This window comes from Moschus berezovskii, chromosome 8 (assembly GCF_049115385.1).
Source record: "Moschus berezovskii isolate FMDL1 chromosome 8, NW_MosBer_1.0, whole genome shotgun sequence".
NCBI classification, from domain to species: Eukaryota; Metazoa; Chordata; class Mammalia; order Artiodactyla; family Moschidae; genus Moschus; species Moschus berezovskii.
This window is the reverse complement of record NC_142467.1, coordinates 60,208,508-60,229,342: the sequence shown is the minus strand read 5'-3', so window position 1 is coordinate 60,229,342 and position 20,835 is coordinate 60,208,508. Positions and strand designations below refer to the sequence as shown.

Sequence of the window (20,835 nt, the reverse complement as noted above, 5' to 3'; positions counted from 1 at the left end):
AAACAGTCGGACACGACTGAGCGACTGAACTGAACTGAACTGAACCGAAAGGTCCCATCCCTAAATTAGTGGCCCCTCCCCGCCCTCGCCCCACCCAATCCTGTCTTTGCATCTTCCCTCCCTCTGTCTGCCCCACCCTCTCGCCGCTTCGCCCAGGCCGGCCTGTGGTCCGCCCCGCCTTCACCTCGCGTCGACCCCGCCCACTGGCACCGCCCCTTCCGCCCTGTGCTGCGCCTGCGCCGGCCGTGTCCTGTTTTGGATCTGTGGGTAAAGTTGTTCCCTCTCCAGTTCGTGCAGAATTTTTCCACTTCTATCATGTGGAGCGGACGGCGGGGCCTCCTCAGGCCGTCAGGCTGCGGAGTGGAGGAGCTATGGTGCCGCCGGCGGGAGCGGGAGGCAGGTGCGGGTGGGCGAGGGAACACGGGAGGATGGGGTTATGGCGGTCGGAGATGGGGCAACGGGACGAGCCCTGGGTTGTGGGTTCCCCTCCCATGCTTAGCCGGCTGCTTTCCCCTCAGCACTGCGGAAGGCGCGGAGGGAGCAGCAGCTGGTCAGCAAGAGGCTGCTGAGAGACGAAGCTACGGAGGAAGCCGAAGGGGGATGTGTGGTCGTGATCCTCGGAGAAGCCGAGGTGAGCGGTCAGGGTGCATGGTGAGAGTCACACCCACTAGGCGGCAAATTCCTTCTGTCGTACTCGAGGGCTGTCTCCAAACCTGAACGCGGACCCTTCAACACCTCTATCCGTCTAGTGCTCAGTCGCTTCAGTCTCGTCCAACTCTTTGTGACTCCCATGTACTGTAACCCGCCAGGCTCCTCTGTCCATGGGATTCTCCCGGCAAGAATATTAGCGTGGGTTGCCATTTGCTTCTGCATCCGTCTAGTGGGCCAAGCTAGAAACCAGGAAATCATTCTTGACAACTCTTTTCCTTACCCCCACACCTATACATCATCAAGTCCTCCCCTCCCCCCCTTTTTTGTCTTCTAAGTCTTTACATGGCATTGCTGTCAAAATTGACAGTACCCTCTTCTCTGCATACTTACCAGAAGCCTCTTAACAGGTCATCTACCGAAATTTTGCCTCTCTCAAATTCATTCTTTGGGGGGCGTTCAGGATGGGGAGACACCTGTACATCCGTGGCTGATTCATGTTGATATATGGCGAAAACCACCACAATATTGTAAAGTGATTAGCTTCCTATTAAAATAAAATTTTAAAAAATCATTCTTTACACATCAGGCAGATGAGTCCAAAATCCTTCCTGTGATCTACACACTCTAGCATCGTATAACCTCTGCCATTTGCAATCTTATCAGTTTACTCATTTCAGCCACATTGTCCTCTCTTCAGTTCTTGGAACAATATAACAGCCCCATTCTTCCCTTACGGCCTTTGCATTTGCTGCATCTAAAGTGGGTCTGCAGAATGTTAATTATACTAATTATTTGCTTGTTACCTTTTTTCTAATTAGACTTGAGCCACAGGAACCTAGACTTTTTATTTGTCATCATTGAAAATTCAGATGTCTATACAGTATCTGGTGTATAGTGGATGCTCAGCATTTATGGAATAAATGAACAAAAGAACTTATTTCAGGTCATTTATTCATTTAGCAAGCATCAGGCATACCCTATGTTTATACTATGTTTATGTGTATAGTTTATGAAGAACTTATACCTACGTTATGTCATTTATTCATTGTGTGTCTATTTTGTACCAAGACACCTATGCTGGGTACTCAGGTACACAAAAAAGAAGAGTCCCTTTCTTTGACATGTTCCCAACCCACTGAAGAAGTCAGATGCGCTCCTACCTGTGGTGAAGGAAATATGAGGCACAGTAGAAACCACTGAGTCTTTCAAAGGATACCAGAAAGAACTAACTTCCCAGAGGCAGTGAGAAGGGAAATCTGAAGGAAGTGGAGGACCTGTGGATGGTATCCCAGGCAGAAGGGATGGATATTGCAAAAGCTTAGAAACATTAAAAAAAACAAGTCATGTTATGCTAAATGTTGTTGCAGTGTCAGTTGTATGGGGACAATGGCTGGAGGGGTAGGTTATGCCAGGCTGAGAGGTTTAAATGTTATTCTTGAAATAACCCAGTAAGACACCAAAGTAGATGTTACTCCCATTTTTCAGGTGAGAAACTGGGTTTAGTCCCCTGTAGGATAAGTGGCAGGGCTGGTATGAAACACAATTTTGATTCCCTCTTCGGTCCACTCTACTGCAGGGTTGCCATTTATTAGCCATAATAGTGTGAATGACAAGTTCTAGGGATCGTGCCATATTGGAGGGCTCACAGGTGAAGTAGGCAGAGCAGAACTCATGGGATCGATGAGTTGCCATGTCTCATTTGCCTGCCCTGTGCTGCAGATCCAGGAGTTCCTGCGGTTGGCCCAGCGGGGGATAGAGGAAAAGGAGAGGGAGAGGGCTCTGGTCAGCCTTCGTCGAGGCTTGCAGCACCCTGAGACACAACAGACCTTCATCAGGTCAGTGTGGATGATGTGAGTGGGTGGCTGGTGTTCTGGGGGATGGACAGGGGTGTGGAGGGAATGGGCCACTAGCTGAGAAGGACTCTGGTGCTCACTCATGTAGGCTGGAGGGCAGCATTCGGACCCTAGTTGGGCTCCTGACCAGCAACCAGGCCCTGCTGCAGCTTGAGGCGGCTCGGTGCCTTCATGAACTCTCTCACTCTGAGCAGTCTGCGGTGGCTGAGGCCTGCCTGCCAGCCACTTCCTACCTTCTCACCTACCTCTCCGGTCACAGCTCAGACTTTATAGTAAGCCCTGTCTTGTCCTACCTTGTTCTTGGTTTGGATTTAAAAATTGTGCTTTTGGGTCCAGTTTGAGCTGGCAGGTAGGTAAAAGAGGAAAACCTGGTTCCCTGACAGCCACAGTCATACATGCACCATCACCTGCCATTCCCCTGTGCCCAGATTCTCAAGGACTGGGATTCTTCATCTTTCCCATTCCCACCCCAGCCCCCGCCCACGTCCCCCCACCCCATCCACCCCCAGCCTGAGATCCTGAGGTAGGCCAAGTCCAGTGCTTTTGTTGTTCTGCTCTCAGGAGCTCTGTCTGTATACCCTGGGTAACCTGATTGTGGAGAGTGAGGCTGTGAGAAGGCAACTTCTGCCTCAGGGCATTGTTCCAGCCTTGGCTGCCTGCATCCAGGTGAGTGTCCACCTCCTTTCTTCCTCCTGGAGTACCCATCTCCTCACACACCCCACCTGCTTTGGTTAGGCAGCTCCAGCCTCTTCTTTGTGCTAAGGGATTGAAAGTCTTAGGAAATCTTATGGCCTAGGTTCCAGAGTCAGATCCCTACTCTGCTTCTAGTCTCCCCATCTGACTGTGCTGGAAGCCCTTGGATATGCCTTGTCCCAGCTTCTGCAGGCTAAGGAAGCTCCAGAGAAGATCATCCCGTAAGTAAAACTCATGTGTAGGCAGGTGTGACCTACTCGGTAGTATAGCCCCTGGATGCCTGACTGAGTCTTGTTTCCAACGCATTGGACAATTCAACCCCATGTCCCTGACTGGGAAGAGCTTTGGGTTTTGGGCACTTTCCCACCTGCTCTTTGGGTTTGAGAAGAGTGATTGACATCTTGCCTTCCATGGTTCCTACTCACCGCTCTACTTCTACTGACAGCTCTGTCCTGGGCTCTACTCTCCCCCAGCACATACTGCAACTGTTACAACCTGGCCCAAAGCTGAACCTTGGAGTAGCCGTGGAGTTTGCCTGGTGCCTTCACTACATCATCTGCAGGTAATAGGGCAATTGGGAAAGTGCCACAGACTTCCCCTGGGGCTTCCTTCCTTGACACTCAGGCTTTAGTTTCTGGAATTGTGGGGATGAGTCTTCTTTCTTCTCTGGTCCTCTCTTCTTGGAGCCCAGGGAACCCACAGACCTAGGCTGTTTGCCAGCTTAAGGTAGGACTGACTAAGTAGTGACTGCTTGCTTCCTGTTGCCCAGCCAGGTCAACAATGCCCTACTCATCACCCAGGGGGCTCTAACCACCCTGGGGCTGCTGCTGTTGGACTTGGCTGCGGCTGTCCAGAGAACTGAGGATGCAGGACTGGAGCTGGTACGTGGACAGGTCGATATCTGGGTGACCTTCTGATTCAGTTCCGGCTCGTGTGCAGGTTGCCCCTTCCTCCTTAACCTGAACCCCTACTTGTCTTTATAGTTGGTGTGCCCTGTTGTTCGGTGTCTAAGCAACTTGCTGACAGAGGCAGCAGCAGAGACTGTGGGAGGGCCAGTGCATCTCCAAGATGAGCGTGTTGTGGCGGCCTTATTTATCCATCTGCAGTTCTTTCTCCAGAAACAGCCCAGCCTGCTTCCTGAGGGCCTCTGGCTCCTTAACAACCTCACTGGTAAGCACCGCGATCTGCCTTGGCCTGGACCTTTAGCTCCTGGGAATATTTCCTCTTGGTCTGGGCTGAGGTGGGTAGGATTGGGAGTGGGTTGGTTTCATGCCTGAGTTGGAGGAACTTCACTCTGACATTTTCCCTTTCAGCAAACAGCCCTAGTTTCTGTACCTCCTTGATCTCCCTGGATCTGATTGAGCCCCTCTTGCACTTGTTGTCAGTGTCTAATGTGGTGAGCGTATTGGTAGGTATTTGGGTCCCTTGGGTCCAAGATATGGTGGCCTAAGTGTAAAACAGTGGGAGCAGACCTGAGCCCTCAGAAGTACCCTGAGCTGAGGGCTGCCAGGTGGTGTGGTATGGATTCCTTCAGGGCCAGACCATCAGTCACAGAGCAGTCTAGGTGTGAGTTCCTAAACTATAGTTTACTAGTTATTAACCTTGGGCATGTCAGCTAACCACTTTAAGCTTCAGTTTCCTCATTTATAATTGGGAATAGTAATCCTACCAGAGGGTGCCTGAGGGGATTACAGAATATGCATATTAAAAGTGCTTGGCATGGTGACTGGGCATGTGGTCAGCACTCCATTCCAGCTATCATTAAAATCTTTGTGTTTCATTGTGGGTACTGTGTACATGTTTCTGTCTGCAGGTGCTCACAGTTCTGTGCAACGTTGCAGAGAAAGGTCCTGCTTACTGTCAGCATCTATGGCCAGGGCTCCTGCTCCCCACCTTGCTGGACACACTGGCCCTCTCTGACACTGAAGTAGTAGGCCAGAGTTTGGAGCTGCTGCAGCTGCTGTTCCTCTATCAGCCAGGGGTGGGTTTCTGGCCTTAGTCCCCAGACCCCCTGTTCCACCATGGCTCCTTTCCTTATTGTCTTTAGTCATTGCTCTGGGCCTGGCAAGCCTATGTGGGCTCCAGGTTCAAACTTCTGTACTCTTATTGGGAATGCACTCTTCCAAGAAGAGGTGGGCTAACTCAAGGCTGTGGTGTTTCTGTGCTGCAGCTCAGGGACCCAGTGTTGAATCTCTTTCTTCCCTGCTCTCAGGCTGGCCAGGCCTTCTTGCAGCAGTCAGGGCTGCAGGCCTTACAAAGGCATGAGGAGGTGGCACAGCTCCAGGATCGTGTGCATGCTCTCCAGCAGACAGCTCTTCATGGGTGACTTGACTTCTGAAAGTCATGTACTCCACTCCTTGTCTCCCATACTCCCCAGTGTCGTGGCCCATAGAGCCCCTTTAGGGGTTTAGAACCATAAAGGTATCATGCCCTCAGCTCCTACACCTAAGCCAAGACCTCTGGATCCCAGCTCCTACTCTTTCACCCAGCACTGTCCAGGCAAGAGGACCAGATGGAACTCAGTGTGGTGTACTTAATATAGGTCCCTGGAATCTCCTTTTTTTTTTGATTCAGTGGCTCATGGCTTTTGATGGGACAGAATAAAATAAGTTTTATTTTTATATTCAACTGCTTTCCCTCAGATGGTTGCACAATAAGGGGTAGTCGGTGGGATGAGAATCAGATCATCTTGAGACAGCATTTTCAGCACAATCTTTATACAGAACAGAATACATTTCTCCACATTGTACTCAGTCCAGCAGAACCCAGACTCTGGGGCTGTTGTTCTTAATCCTCAGTGGAGACTTCAGGCTTTGCTACTTAGCACATTCTCCAGGGCTCTAGTTACCTGATCAGCACTGAAGTTGTTCAGAGAGACATTCTTCTCTTGGCCAAATGCTGAGGAGACAGGAAGATATTAATTATTCACTCTGCACTGTACAGGCTACCAAAGTAGTCTTCCACTTACACTCTTGGTAGGATAGGAAGGGTAGTAAAGAGATATGACCAAAATGTATTTGACATGCCTAGAATTTATCCAGTGGGTCTCCAACATATCTCGGAAGCCCAGGTCTAAGTAGAATTTTGGCTCATTCTGGATGGTCATAATGGGAAGGAAAGTGTTTCACGGAAGTTTTAAGGGGCATGGTAGCACTGATTATTAATAACCATTGTGAGCAAGAGTATTACATGGTCCTGCCTCTTAATTGTGCCCATTTAATGGCTCCTGTAGTTCATAAACTAAAGTTATTTGTGTGTCCATCTCCTCTAGTCTACTAGCTTTCAGAAGGAAAATTTTTTTCCTGCAAACAACTTTTACTGCATGGCATACTGCAGTTAGCTGCACTGTTAAAACCAATCTGCCCTGGGTGTGACTCCCTGGCTTCCCCCAGACATTCCTAGGGCAAAGTGCTCAACACACCATTATTTTAGGGTTTTACTACTGCGATTCCCATATGCCACCTGGACTCTCACTGACCATAGATGGTGTGAAAGGACCTACATTGGTGGACAGGACCAGCATCTCTCCTCCCCTAACTGAAGCCTGTTTTGAACTACAAAAATGATTCCTATGCAGGGCAAGGCCGGTCTCCACATGTTACTTAGATACACACACTGTAACTCAGCGAATGTATATTTCCTTATTTGCAACAAGATCAACAGCAAAGCTGAAGTCTGAGTCCCAGTCCCTGTATAGATTTCTGTGTGACCTTGGGCGGCCCTTTCTCTTTTCTAACCTTTGTTCCTCCACCGGGGTCACTGGTTCCCCGCGTCCCATGCTCACCGTAGCGGGCCCAGAGCTTGGGCTGCACATCCGAGCACTCGCGGATTAGGATGGGCAGGTCGGGATTCGCTTTCTTCAGCTCCACATAGCGTTTCTCAATGAAGTCCCTGCGGGGCAGGAGAGAGCACCGCGCGTGCGGTGTGGGCACCGGCCTCTGCAAACACCCGGGAGATCGAGGTCATGACCCTGGCGCCCCAAAGACCACCCGCCTCACTGGGCCGCGCCTCACCTTACGCCCTGGCTGCCGGGCGAGCGCTGGCACAAATGGATACGAATTTCACGAAGGCCCAATTTGCCTCGGACCCCACGAATCGCTGTAGCCGCCGCCATCCTGGCTAGTACTCAATCATCCGCCCTAAACGTTCCGGCCAAGTAATCCTATCAGATCAGCTTCGGACGCTCCAGCCCTGTGATAGGTTGGTGGACGTAAGGGGCGGGGCACGTTTAGCCAATGCCATAAAAGCATTGCTAGTCAACTCTTGCTCTGATTTCTCCGCCCGCGGCCGAGACGGAACAGCTCTGTCCCGAAAGGAATTGTGGGTGGTCTCCTGAGGTGCATTGTGGGGAAGTTCCTGTAGAGTCTGTGTTGTTACTGGATTCTCGGTCGTTGTTGGGGCTGAAACACCGCGGGCGAAATGCCGGAGCGAGATAGTAAGGCTTGGGTCATCTCTCCTTTTTTCCCCGCGGAACTCGGGACATTTGGCGTGTAATTTTGGCCTCAGAATTTAAGCCGTATGTGTGTGTGGTGGGGGGTGGAGTGGAGGCGGGCCGGGAGTGTGACGCTTGGAGCCTGGCGAAGCACTTGGGCCCCGAACGAGGCCGGGAAGCTCCAGATTGTCCCTAAATCTTGTTCTTGCCCAAGCGCACGAATGATAAGATTTATCTGTGAACCTCCCCCAACCCCTTTCACTTAATTTTCAGTTACGTCAATTTATCTTTCGCGTAGTATCTTAGATGTCATGTTCAGGATTTCTTGGCTGATCCTCCAGCCTGGTTTTAGGGGTCCCGTCCTTTGCGCTCCGTAGCTCCTTGTATTTTTTTGCTTCAGCATTTTTTACATTGTATTGTCAGTGTAGCTGTTCTTGACTTTTTTCCCCACTAGACTGTGAGCAAGTTGACAGGAAAAGACATATGTATTGTTCACTATTGAATCCCCAACTTTTGCACAGGACCTGACTCTAAAGAGATTGATTAAATTAATATCAATTCTTTTTCTTAGGCGAGCCGTTCTCCAACCCCTTGGCTCCAGATGGCCACGATGTGGACGATCCTCACTCCTTCCACCAGTGAGTGTTTTGATGTAGAACCATGGGAATGAGCTGGGGAATGAGCGAAGTGGTAGTGGTGATGGTGAAAGAATTCTGAATGTCTTGTCAGGAAGAATGGTCCGAGAATCATACCACTTGCCCTTTTATCTCTGTGAACTTTAACTGGGTCAGGCCAACTGCATAAAAGTGTTAAGAGGGGAAATAATGGCGGGGTGAATGCTAGTTTTTTAAAATTCATGTTTAATTTTGCGTTTTTAGGAACTAATTTTTGTTTAAAATTAAAACATCAGAATGAAGGCAATATTGTCTTTGATAACATACCCAATTTCAGTCCCTTTTTTAGAGGTAACCACTTTAGCTTTTTTACACGTATCTTTTTTTGCTACTCTTTTTTAAATGTATTTATACACATGCATTTATATCTCAGTAAAATATATCATTGCCTTGTGAGTTAAAATATTAAAATTAAGTGATGTTACATTGTGTGTATGTAATTTTGCCATCTGATGTTCTTCCCTTCTCAATATCTTAGTCCTTATTTTCATGGCAGTGACAAGGACTCTTTTTTTTTTTTTTAAGTTTGTCTTTCGTCAGTTTAATTTGCAGATCTCTGGTACAGAATATAAGAGGGTAGAGGGAAAGTTTTTCCTACGCTACTTGTTACCTACATACTTGTTGGTGTCAAGTATACTAATAGCCAGTCCTACTTGGTTCTTGTTCTGCCTCAGCAGCAACAGAGACCAACCCTCACCCTTAGTGCGATAACTCAACTTCATCTTCCTCCCAGGCAAGATACCCTGCCTTCATCTTCCCTCACAGCCTGTCCTTTGGCTTTCTCATAGCTCACACCTTGTCTCATCAGTGTCCCTCCAGGCATGAGCGTGGATCCCCAGACTGCCTGGCAGGCAGAGGCTTGTGAGGTTCATGTAGTAAGTGTCCAGGAGGCTGGATTTGGGCTGCCACACAGTACACACAGAAGTGATTCCATCGTGGTGCCACCAGTTGTGATGGCTGTATATCCCCCACATAGGTTTCTAAAATGCTGGTGGATCAGGGCCAGGGCTCAAACCCCAAAATCCCACCCTCAGAACTCTATAGTATGGGATAGCTGTGTCCTAGTGACCCCAAGTGGAAATGTAGTCAGCCCCGAAGTAGGGATGCACACCTCTGCTGAAGGACTCCCTTCTTGACCAAACTCTAGTCAGGCTTCTGCAGGGCTTATATTTTTTACCACATCTTCTGAACCCAGTTTGAGCAAAGAATTCTGTTAGGGTATGGAGAATACCATCAGTCAATCAATCAATCAATCAGTCAGTGAGAGCCAGTCACGCCTCTTGATATCTAATCAAATTCCTCTTCCACCATACCTTTGATGTCTGAGTAATTTTCCATAAATTCCCTATTGTCTCTGTTGTATTCAGAGTTGAGTTTTGATCCCTATCCCCTTTTGTAATAGTCCTAATTCCTATTTTGGTAGTGTTGAAGAGTCATTTTTTGGGGAGACCTAGCAGGATTCTTTGCTACAGTGAGCTCAGCAGGCCAAGGAAGAGGCCTACTCTGAAGAGAGTTCAAAGGAAACTTACTTGAGTTTGGTCATTGTACCAGTTAAAATTACATCTTATACCATCAGTGCTATGTTTTCCACATTTGGGAAATATTGCCACAGTTTATTTATTAATAGTCTCCAGTGAGAGTTTAGGTTGTTCCCAAGTTTTAGTTATTTTCAAAACTGTAATTAGATCTCTTTTACAGGCCGTATACACATAAAGCCAGTAATTGACCAGATTAAATACAGATGAATGGAGTTGCTGCATCATAGGATATTACACATTTAAATTTTAAAAAAGATACTGCCAAATCGTCCTCCTAGTTATCTATGCTGATTTATATTCCTGTTGGCGATACGAGAATATCCACTTCCCAAATTCTCACTCATTCCTGATTTATCAAACTTTTTCATCATTAGCACTGATGCATTAAAAAGGGCATGTCTTTGTTTTAATTTGTATTTTCATGATTTCTAGTAAAGTGAACCATATTTTTTACATATTCCTTTTCCAATTCTCATCAGGTACTAATTTGTAAAAATTTTTGCCCTTTAGATCAAAACTCACTAATGAAGACTTCAGGAAACTTCTCATGACCCCAAGGGCTGCACCTACCTCTGCACCACCCTCTAAGTCACGTCACCATGAGTAAGTTCTGGGGTGATCCAATCTGTGTTCTGACTATTTCCTATGGAAAATTTATTGAATTAGCTGTCTTAGGAACTTGAAAGCCTTTTTTTTTTTGGAAGTCCATGGTTGTAATTCTCTACCTCTTGAGACTGAAGCTCCAGGAAAGACTGGGATGCTCTAGGGATCTCAGTTTTTCTCAGAGTATGTTCCACAGACCATATGTTGGACCAACTAGAGTTGCTGCTGGTGCTTAAATAAGTAGATTTCTAGATCCATTCCAGCTCCACAGACTCAGATTCTAGGGCAGATATTTGGGTATATATAATTTTAGTAGTTCTTCAGATGGTTGTGATGCTTTCTAAAGTTTTAGAACAACTCACCTACAAATATTGACATGGATCTCTGCCTGATTAAAACTGACAGTTTTTGCTTTGGTCAGTATTCTAGGCTTTTCTTTAATCCTCAAGGGCACTTCTGTGGGTTTCTGGGGCTGTGGCAATATTTTGCTATCAGTGAATTTCTTTTTTTGCTAGGATGCCGAGGGAGTACAATGAGGATGAAGATCCAGCTGCACGAAGGAGAAAAAAGAAAAGGTAAAGGAAGGTGGAGGAGTATTGGGTTTTATGGTGGACGGTGTTTGGGGGTAAGGAATAGGGGCTAGTTAGGAGCCAAGAGATTGAGGTTTTCCTTTCTTGAGGTTCTCTGCTTTCATCTTCAGTATTCTCATGGGTAGAATCAAGATACTGATGATAATTTTTATTAGGTTGTCATGAGGATCAACTGTGACAGTTGATGTAAACACTTAGTACCAGTTCCTGGCATATAGTAACCATCCAGTCAATCTTGGTTGCCACTGTCATCATTGTCATTGCTATTATTTATATGACACCAAGCTTCCTGGATCTCAAATTTTACTTTTTCCTCTCTTGAGGAGAACTGGCAAGAAATGACTTATTTTCAGGTGAAATTTGGAAGGTGATAAAAATTCAGGTGACTTTCTGGTTGCCATATGGAAAAGTCTTATATCTGTAGAGACTCAGTGATATAGAGCTGGGTGATAGTGAAGGATTCTGAAGTGACAGATGGAGTATACTGAGGTGGCTTTAGAACAGCGTATCTGTGAGCTGGAAGATGCTGTAGTTCTGATTTTGAGGACTGTCAAGAGGTGGCCAGGGACTTCCCTGTTGGTCCAGTGGCTAAGACTTCATGCTCCCAATGCAGGGGGCCTGGGTTCAAACCCTGGTCAGGGAACTAGATCCCACTTGCCCAAGCGAAGATCGAAGATCCCTTATGTCACAACTAAGACCTGGTGCAGACAAATAAATACTAAAAACAAAAAGAGCTGACCAGCAGTTCTGCCAGGGCATATGTGAGCTTTCAGCATAGAGAGTTGGATGAAGGTATAAAGAAACAGGCAGGAAAAACCTGAGCCTCACACATTTGCCTTTCCCTGGTCACAGTTATTATGCCAAGCTTCGCCAACAAGAAATTGAGAGAGAGAGAGAACTGGCAGAGAAGTACCGGGACCGTGCCAAGGAACGGCGGGATGGCGTGAACAAAGATTATGAGGAAACGGAACTGATCAGCACTACGGCTAACTACAGGGCTGTGGGCCCCACTGCAGAAGCGTGAGTACTGAGCAGGCTAGGGCATGATTTGTCAGCATTGCAGAGTCATACAGTGGCAGTATGAATTCTTCACATTTTCCTTGCTCTGGAAAGTCTTTTCCACATACCAAGCCATTTCAAGAGGCACTTCCCGCCCACACAGGATGGTTTTTTTTTCTAGGCTTCATTTTTCAATTTATTTATTCAAAGGCTATTCTGTTTCATTCTCCAGGGACAAATCAGCTGCAGAGAAAAGAAGACAGTTGATCCAGGAGTCTAAATTCTTGGGTGGTGACATGGAACACACCCATTTGGTGAAAGGCTTGGATTTTGCTCTGCTTCAAAAGGTGAGCCTTGGTTGGTAGGTGGAGAGTAATACTGCCATGCTGAATGCTCTTGTAAGTGCCTTTTTGGGTGACGAGGGAGACTGCTGTTAGTTCAAACCATTTAAAAGGTCTCATGGTGACCTTTCTGTAGGACTAGTTGCTATTTGTCCTTCAAGTCTCAGCCTCAGTTTTATCTTCTTGGGGAAGCAAACCTTCCCTTATCACCTAGGTATGGTTGTCTCCCCACTCCTCACCTCCTACTTCCTGCACACTTTGTGTAGCTCATCTGTTTTATTTATAGCAGTTATCACACTTTGTTGTTTAATTTGGCTGCATTTCTTTTTATAAGCCCCGTTAAAGCAAGGACTATATTGTTTTCTTTAGTACTGAATTCTTAGTTCCTGGCACAGTGTGGCATAATGGTGTTCAGTAAAGATATGTAAAGTGAATAAATGGGTAAACCTTAAGTGCTTTCCTGTTAGGTACGAGCTGAAATTGCCAGCAAAGAGAAAGAGGAGGAAGAAATGATGGAAAAGCCCCAGAAGGAAACTAAGTAAGTAAACATCAGGGAGAGCTTGAGAGTTTAGAAAGACGGGGCCAAACGTAGAAACACATTTAGCAAGAACGTTCTTTCTGTCTTTTCAGGAAAGATGAGGATCCTGAAAATAAAATTGAATTTAAAACACGTTTGGGTGAGTACAGAATTTCTGCACTAGTGCCTCTGCATTCCAGATGACTTGTAGGGAATTTCGTGCTCTGGGCAGGATAGGCTTCCCTTCTCCCTCAACCTACTTTTATCTCTTTTTTGTCCCCAAACCAGGTAGCTCCCACATACTACTACTCTTAATAGAACTCAGGTGTGGACTTGTTTACTTAATATATGTTACTAATGTCCCCGGTAGTTATTTCATATGTATTACTAATGTCCCTGGACTTCCCAGGTGGCGCTAGTGATAAAGAACCTGCCTGCCAATGCAGGAGATCCAGGAGATGCAGTTTCCATCCCTGGGTTGGGAAGATCTCCTAGAGGAGGGTGTGGCAACCCACTCCAGTATTCTCGCTGGGAAAATCCCATGGACAGAGGAGCCTGGCAGGCTACCGTCCATAGTATGGGTCGCAAAGAGTCAAGATACGAGTGAAGCAAGTTAGCACACTCGCACACACTAATGTCCCCTCAGTTAGGCTGGAAGCTCTCTCAGATTTGGGCTTATCCATTAAGGGAGGTAGCATGGTTGGTGATTAAAAACTCAGAATTCGGAAACCTACATTTGAATCCTATGATGAAATCATGCAAGGCATGTGATTTAGGGTGCAACCAACACAATTTCTCAGCTCCTGCTTGTCCACTTGCAAAATGGGGTTAATATTCACCTCATGGGATTATTGGGACAAAGAGAAATAATATGTGTAACATGCCTATCACACTGGGCATGTAGCAGTGCTATTTTTCACCATCTTCAAATCTTCATCAGTACTACCATAAACTTCATCCTTCTATCTCACAGGGCCTAATACAATGCTAGGCACACAGTGTTCAGAAGGCAATGTAAGAAGGGTGGATAAGAGCTCAGGTGGATAAGAGTTAAATGGCCAGGGTCCCATTATTTTTTCTGTCTCTTAGTAGTTCTAGTAGAGCAGTAGTCAGATGACTTAAGTGGTAGTAAATCACCTAACTCTCAGACTCGGTATTCTTATCAGCTAAAAGTAAACTGCAGTTGTTATAGAAGGTTCTTGGTTACTTGCTGCTGTTTCTCTTTTTGCAGGCCGAAATGTTTACCGCATGCTCTTCAAGAGCAAAGCGTATGAGCGGAATGAGCTGTTTCTTCCAGGCCGCATGGCCTATGTGGTAGACTTGGATGATGAGTACGCTGACACAGACATCCCCACTACTCTTATCCGCAGCAAAGCTGATTGCCCCACCATGGAGGTGAGTGACCCAAGTCCCAAGAGCCTGCCTTGTGAGCCTCAAACCTGGTAATCAGCCTTGATGTTGCCCTGAGCGTCATCTACCACATTTAACCAAGTCCTGTCCACATTTTAATCTCCCAGATCTCAGTTGAATCCATTGACTTTTCTGTCTCTGCCAGTAAAACAGTAACATTCCATTCTTAGCCATCATCTCTTGCTGAAACTATTAAAAGAGGCTCCTAATTAGTTTCTACAGTTCTACTCTGTTTCCCTTTCAATATTATATTTACTTATATTATTATTGAGATGTAATTTACCTACTTCACCCCTTTAAATTTAGTGGCTTACAACCCCTACAATTTAGTGGCTTTTAGTATATTCATAGACTATACTGTGAATGTTAACTGGCATCAAAATCAGTTTTAAAACATTCTCATAAAAAATTTTCATCACCCTCAAAATAAAACCCTGTACTATATGGCCATTACCACTTCCTGTGTCTTTCCATACTCTTTTCCATTATTTTTATACATGGCTAGAGTGATCATTCTACAACATGAATTTTGTTTCATCAACGTTTAGAAGCTTTTGATAATTTCTTACTGTTAGGATAAAAAGCACAATCTTTATCATGGCCTGTGAGGCCCTGTAACTCTGGCCTTTGCAGCCTGTTTTTACCACGCTGCCCTCTTTGTTCTCCAATCATCCTGGCTTTCTTGAATGTACTAGATTCACTTTTGACCCAGGCCTTTGTATGCTGTTTCATCTCTCTGGAATGTCCTTTTACAACACCTCCTCTACCTGTCTTCACCTAGTTAATTTTCACCCATCCTTCAGTTAAAGTAAATGAATGAATAAATGAAGAGAGTCCTGCTCAGTGGGATAACATTCTTCTTGGATTTTTCAGGCCCAGACCACACTGACTACAAATGACATTGTCATCAGTAAGCTCACCCAGATCCTTTCCTACCTGAGGCAGGGTACCCGCAACAAGAAGCTCAAAAAGAAAGATAAAGGTAACCTGGAGGGTTAGGGAGAGAGACTTTACCCTTTGAGGGGCATTTGAGAATGGAACCAAGGTCTCCTGGAGCCTTCTGTTTCCAGATCTTTGGGAGGCTCCTGAGCACCAGAGAAAAATGGGAGCAATGAAACATTAGGAAGGGGATAGTTTCATCTAGGTTCTGTCTGCTCGACCCACCCAGGAAGCAGTGGTCAGTTTTGAGGCATGGGGAGGGGAAGTAGGGATAGCTTTTGTTGTCCCATCTTTTAAAAAGAAGATGTATAAAAGGGTATTGAGAGCTGGGGAGCATGGTGAGGCTGGGTGGAAATTAACTCAGGAGTGTTTTCCTTATTCTCTTTATGTTACAGGGAAAATGGAAGAGAAGAAACCCCCGGAAGCTGACATGAAGTATGTATTCTAGCCCCAGACTTCTGATCTGAGGGAAGAAGGTCTTCTGGGTTTCCTGTGTTTGGCATTTGGGGGAAGTCTTGGTGTGAGAATCTGGAGAAATGATTGGAGGAGATGGAAATACGTGTGACTTTGTCAGCTTGGGATCTCTGTTTTCCTAGTATATTTGAAGATATTGGGGATTATGTGCCCTCCACAACCAAGACTCCTCGAGACAAGGAGCGGGAGAGATACCGGGAACGGGAGCGTGATCGGGAGAGAGACAGAGACCGTGACAGAGAGCGGGAGCGAGAACGAGAGCGGGAGCGGGACCGAGAACGAGAAGAAGAGAAGAAGAGGCACAGCTACTTTGAGAAGCCAAAAGTGGACGATGAGGTGAGTGGGAGGCCCGGGCACCAGATGGAGGGGCTGCCCATCTTTGTGGCTGCCCAACCAGGTATAGAACCCCCATGAGTTATATAGGTCCCTCATGGCTCCATAGTGGCAACTGGGTCAACTAATCTGTCCTGGAAATGTGGGCAAGGGGTGGGGTAGCAAATTGTTTCAAACTTGGGGGAGAGATGAATGGGCATCCTTTTTGGTGACACTCACTTCAGTTTCTGTTTTCTTTCCAGCCCATGGATGTTGACAAAGGTGAGGTGTACCTGTGGCATCTTGCATTGGCTCTGGCAGTGCTGTTTTGTTCTGGACTGAGAGTCTGACTCAGAGTTTAGAGCTGCCAAGGGCGGGACTGGGGAACTTCCTAATTCTGGGTTCTTGAAAGATCCATGTCTTGCTTTATGGGGTAGATAGAAGGTAAGTGTGGAATTCAGTCTTCCTGCACAGTAATAGGCCATATTTGCTTTGTTCGATTTAATTCTCCCAGCTGTGGGGTACTGAGGATGTGAGGCAGGTTGAGCGAAGGATATTCTGGGTACAGGACTGCAACTCAAGCAGAGTAGCTCATTTTGAGTTGAAATTTGATTAAAACTTCATTAGTTAAAAAAGAATTCTGTTGCTTAAAAAAATGTTCTTACAAAAAGCACAGGTGGGAAGTGTGTTGTAGGGAAGGGGTTGTAAATTCCTTATTTCAAAGTCTGAACAGAGTTCTCTTTTGCGCAGGACCCGGATCTGCCAAGGAGTTGATCAAGTCCATCAATGAAAAGTTTGCTGGATCTGCCGGCTGGGAAGGCACTGAATCATATCCTTTATTTCACTTGTGTTCATGGGTTCTAGCAAACTGTTCTCTTTTCATTCCAACTCCACCTGCTTCCCCATAAGCACCACCCCTTACCCCCTACCCTCACATGTCTTGCTCTTATCCTTTTGTGCTGGATTTTGACAAGGATAAAGTCATGATTTTTCCCTTTTTCAAAGGACCCATTCACGTTCTAGCCCTCTTCTTAAGAGTTTTCATGTTGGGGCTTCTAGCCCTTGGCCTTTCCTGCTTGAGGTTTTTCTGCTGTTGGTAGAATTATTTTCTTTAATGTAGCATATGCTGAAGAAGCCAGAGGACAAGAAGCAGCTGGGAGATTTCTTTGGCATGTCCAATAGCTATGCTGAGTGCTATCCAGCCACGTATGTGAGACTTTTTTTCTTTTAATAATAATTGTTACATAGCTTTTTTTTTTTTTTAATTTTATTTTTGGCTATCCTGGGTCTTTGTTGCTGTGTGTGGGTCTTTCCTAGTTGCGACGAGCAGGAGCTACTCTCTAGTTGCAGTGGCTTTTCTTGTTGTGGAGCTCAGGCTCAGTAGTGGGGACACCTAGACTTAGTTTCCCACTGTCATGCGGAATCTTTCCAGATCAGGGTTTGAACCTATTCCCCTGCATTGGTGGGTGGATTCCTAAGCACTGGACTACCAGGGCAGTCCTAAGACTCCATTGAAGAAGGCGGACTGGGATGATTGGAGAACAAGGTTGGGGGTAGTAGCAGTGAGGTGGAAATTTGACTTGCTGGAACCCAGGGGTACTTCTTATTGGATAAAGTATTCTATTAGGCTCTGTGTGGGAGGCTTAGGAGGGAAGGCTGTTCCTAGGCATATAATCTCTTAGTAGGTAGGTTTCTGAATGAAGCATAGGAGTCTGGAATTCCACCATCTCTTTTAAACTGTTGCTTCTTTTTAGGATGGATGACATGGCCGTGGACAGTGATGAGGAGGTGGATTATAGCAAAATGGACCAGGTGTGGAGCTGGAAGAATGGGTGGGGGCAGTTACTGTTTAGCATATATCCTGTTTCCTCCTCCCAAAAGATCTGTCATTTCCTGAGGCTCATCTTCCATCAGAGTAGGAGCAGTGGCATTGTGGGGTCTTGGGCAGCTTAACTATTTTAAAGCATCCCTACAAATTCAAATGAGATAGGGCCAAAAATATGTTTCTTTTTATTTTCTATAAAGTGCCAGGCTTTGACTTCCATCTTAGGCAGTAAGCAGGCCTTTAGTGCACATGTAGAAAAGGGCAGAAGGAATTTCAGTTTTTAGAAAATAACTGGCAGGAGAAAAAGGAAAATAACTTGAGTTTTATTATAGCCAGGATGGATATTTTCCTCTAAGCCTTAAACAAAAGCACCAAACACCAATAAGGGTGAAGAAGTGTCATCTAACATTTTCCTTGTTCTCTCTGTACTTTTGTGCTTAACAGCATGGTTTAATTCTGTTTTGGAGCCTTGCTTAACCCTGGCTTTGCCAGATATTAGTGTTGTGACCATGTCAAATTATGTTACTGCTTATTCTTCAGTTTCCTCATTAGGAAAATGGAGAGAACTCTTAAGTTCTCTCAGAAGAGTTTCTGAGAGAATTAAGTAAGGTACATGTTAAGTGTGCAGAATAATGCCTGGCCCATAGGAGTGAGTGAAGTGAAAGTCGCTCAGTTGTACAACTCTTTGCGACCCCATGGACTATACAGTTCATGGAATTCTCCAGGCCAGAATACTAGAGTAGGTAGCCTTTCCCTTCTGCATTGGATCTTCCCAACCCACAATAAGTACATAGTAAACAGTTATTATTGCTTATTAAGGTAGGATTTATTAATGATAAAACCTGGGATTATGGGAGAGCCTGGCTTTAATCAAGGGCTAAAATTTCATTTCCACTGACAACTCTTCCTTCCCTGCCCCCCATTCTGTCCTGCCACAGGGTAACAAGAAAGGTCCTTTAGGCCGCTGGGACTTTGACACCCAGGAGGAATATAGCGAGTATATGAACAACAAGGAGGCTTTGCCCAAGTAAGTCTTGGTACTAAATATAGCCAAGAGTGAGGAGAGGATGGCTGTTGGTTAGAGGGTTAATCTGGCTGAAACATTATGAAATCAGTTCTCTGCTCATAGGTCCTCTGGGAACACCTTGCTACTGCTCTGCAACCTCTGATGCCTTCTTCCCTCAACTCCCCTTTTTTTCCCTTCAGAGCTGCATTCCAATATGGCATCAAGATGTCTGAAGGGCGGAAAACCAGGCGCTTCAAGGAAACCAATGACAAAGCAGAGCTTGATCGCCAGTGGAAAAAGATTAGTGCGGTAAGTGGGACTGGTTCTGGGTGGCAGGGCCTTAGCTGGGAAGACATACTTGCCCACAGATTCAGGAACCAGGCAAAGGGTTGGAGAGCCATGGAAGTAGGAGAGAGGTCAGCCTTGGGTTTCACATGAGCTTAGACTGGCAGTCTATCAATTATAACTGTTCTTGCAGATCATCGAGAAGAGGAAGAAGATGGAAGCCGATGGGTGAGCAGCATTATTCTTCTTCTGTGGGACTGGTGAGAATTGCTTAGTATATTGATGTTATGTTCATTTCTCCTTTTTATTGCAGAGTTGAAGTGAAAAGACCAAAATACTAAAATATCTGGTTCCAACTCCAAGAATAATCTCCACAAGGATTTAGTCCCCACTGCTTGCTTTATACAATTCCAAAAAAAAGTTGATTCTTTTTTTGTGTGTGAATGTATATACATTTTATTGTATAATGTTTTGATCCCATTAAAGTTGGTTAACCTGCTGTCTTGTCTTATGTATGTTGAGGGCCCAGGTACACCAAGACGTTTACTAATCCCACTGATTGTATAAAAATCACATGGGAAAAGTCAGCTCAGTCCTTTGCTGAGCTGTGCTTCTGTTAATAAGATTCCTAAGCAATATATATAGTAGCCAGGATACCGAGTGTAGAAGGGACGATTGACCCTTACTGATAGCACAGAAAAACAAGGATGATTGGTCTTAAATATCAAACTCATCTGGGGACCTAGTCTTAGGGTAGAGGTTCTCTGGGACTTAGGGTTAGCCCAGTGGGCTGCCAGTCTGATCCCAAGGTTGTGCACAACTGGGCTCTAGGTGAAGACACCTGATGAGAAACACTCCTGGGAACAAAAAACCTTTCACAGATTTATGCCCTCCTGGGGTCTTCAGTAATTAAGCAGAAATCACTGCTTATTGGGTTGGAGGGGAAGTGAGGAATCCCTCACTTGAGGAATCCCTGTCCTAGATAAGAGGGGTTTGGTGCCCTTCAACACACTGAACAGTTTGTCAAGGCCTAGGTGTGAGCTCCCTGGCCTTCAACTCACTCCTTCACCACCCTTTTCTTCTCAGCTTACTGCCAGCAATTTGGTACTTGTCACAAAGGTCACAAGTTATTTCTGGCTGGTACATAGCTGCCACTGCCTGCCCAGAGGTACAACCTGAAGGCTTACAAGATCCAAGAAAAGCTAGATGGCTACCTTAGCCATTGCCTTTGGTTACTTTCACCTTGAGAGAGTAAGGGCTTTTTGAGGAAGCTAGCTTTGTGCATGGCATCTAGGCGGCTGAAATTGGGCTCTGTCTTCAATAACACCTAGATGGATTAATTTCAGACAGTAAGTGATACCCTGATTTCTTGGTTGTTGGCAGCAGTCACAATTAGGGAAAAGGTCACAGAAACCGACCTGGCTCAGATGAAAATACGTAGAGGGTCACTTAAGATCCAGACCTGGGGGTTGACTGCCAGTTTAAGTTTCTGCAAGTACCACCAAGCCTTGTGGAAGTAACCAGGTGGCCGCATCGTGAGGAACAAGGACTCACAAGACCATACAAAGGACTTGGAGCCTCGCTGAGGTCTCTAACCTCATTTCTTTCACTGCTTCTTAAGGGAGCTGGGTATCAGCATGTAAGATGTCTTGGAAGGCTTATACCACAATGTGAGAACGTTCTCTTCAGACAG

At 45.9% G+C, this 20,835-nt stretch overlaps 3 protein-coding genes across 4 annotated transcripts; 2 read left to right on the top strand and 1 right to left on the bottom strand.

Moving 5' to 3' along the window:
- Positions 1-215: 215 nt before the first annotated feature.
- Positions 216-5,825, top strand: TMCO6 (transmembrane and coiled-coil domains 6). 2 transcript variants are annotated; one of them, XM_055431000.2, is made up of 12 exons: positions 217-400; positions 519-631; positions 2,371-2,486; positions 2,593-2,776; positions 3,066-3,170; positions 3,333-3,418; positions 3,643-3,759; positions 3,967-4,078; positions 4,181-4,367; positions 4,511-4,605; positions 5,011-5,178; positions 5,410-5,825. In XM_055431000.2, the coding sequence occupies exons 1-12, from the start codon at positions 316-318 to the stop codon at positions 5,521-5,523; spliced, it is 1,482 nt and encodes a 493-aa protein (XP_055286975.2). In that variant the 5' UTR covers positions 217-315; the 3' UTR covers positions 5,524-5,825. The 2 variants fall into 2 exon arrangements, with proteins under 2 accessions (XP_088694740.1, XP_055286975.2); XM_088838614.1 differs by lacking the exon at positions 3,333-3,418 and having other exon boundaries at positions 216-400; positions 3,971-4,078.
- A 31-nt stretch (positions 5,826-5,856) lies between these two features.
- Positions 5,857-7,368, bottom strand: NDUFA2 (NADH:ubiquinone oxidoreductase subunit A2). The gene is made up of 3 exons (XM_055431013.2): positions 7,211-7,368; positions 6,982-7,088; positions 5,857-6,095 (listed from the first exon to the last, which is right to left on the bottom strand). The coding sequence occupies exons 1-3, from the start codon at positions 7,309-7,311 to the stop codon at positions 6,004-6,006; spliced, it is 300 nt and encodes a 99-aa protein (XP_055286988.1). The 5' UTR covers positions 7,312-7,368; the 3' UTR covers positions 5,857-6,003.
- A 114-nt stretch (positions 7,369-7,482) lies between these two features.
- On the top strand, positions 7,483-19,641 carry IK (IK cytokine). The gene is made up of 20 exons (XM_055430996.2): positions 7,483-7,632; positions 8,201-8,267; positions 10,352-10,444; positions 10,960-11,019; positions 11,887-12,054; positions 12,266-12,380; positions 12,842-12,912; positions 13,005-13,051; positions 14,123-14,286; positions 15,175-15,283; positions 15,636-15,675; positions 15,837-16,050; positions 16,290-16,308; positions 16,777-16,855; positions 17,152-17,232; positions 17,781-17,838; positions 18,790-18,878; positions 19,058-19,166; positions 19,336-19,370; positions 19,456-19,641. The coding sequence occupies exons 1-20, from the start codon at positions 7,617-7,619 to the stop codon at positions 19,481-19,483; spliced, it is 1,662 nt and encodes a 553-aa protein (XP_055286971.1). The 5' UTR covers positions 7,483-7,616; the 3' UTR covers positions 19,484-19,641.
- Positions 19,642-20,835: the final 1,194 nt, after the last annotated feature.

What these genes read in the sequence shown, in the direction of transcription:
- TMCO6 (XM_055431000.2), top strand. Translation starts at nt 316, where the DNA reads ATGTGGAGCGGACGGCGGGGCCTCCTCAGGCCGTCAGGCTGCGGAGTG. An exon ending in TGATCCTCGGAGAAGCCGAG is followed by an intron (nt 632 to 2,370) that starts GTGAGCGGTCAG and finishes CCTGTGCTGCAG; the next exon opens with ATCCAGGAGTTCCTGCGGTT. An exon ending in GCTCCTTAACAACCTCACTG is followed by an intron (nt 4,368 to 4,510) that starts GTAAGCACCGCG and finishes TTTCCCTTTCAG; the next exon opens with CAAACAGCCCTAGTTTCTGT.
- NDUFA2 (XM_055431013.2), bottom strand. Translation starts at nt 7,311, where the DNA reads ATGGCGGCGGCTACAGCGATTCGTGGGGTCCGAGGCAAATTGGGCCTT. An exon ending in CCCGGCAGCCAGGGCGTAAG is followed by an intron (nt 7,089 to 7,210) that starts GTGAGGCGCGGC and finishes CCTGCCCCGCAG; the next exon opens with GGACTTCATTGAGAAACGCT. An exon ending in CAAGCTCTGGGCCCGCTACG is followed by an intron (nt 6,096 to 6,981) that starts GTGAGCATGGGA and finishes CTGTCTCCTCAG; the next exon opens with CATTTGGCCAAGAGAAGAAT.
- IK (XM_055430996.2), top strand. An exon ending in GCTGAGTGCTATCCAGCCAC is followed by an intron (nt 17,233 to 17,780) that starts GTATGTGAGACT and finishes GCTTCTTTTTAG; the next exon opens with GATGGATGACATGGCCGTGG. An exon ending in AACAAGGAGGCTTTGCCCAA is followed by an intron (nt 18,879 to 19,057) that starts GTAAGTCTTGGT and finishes TTTTCCCTTCAG; the next exon opens with AGCTGCATTCCAATATGGCA.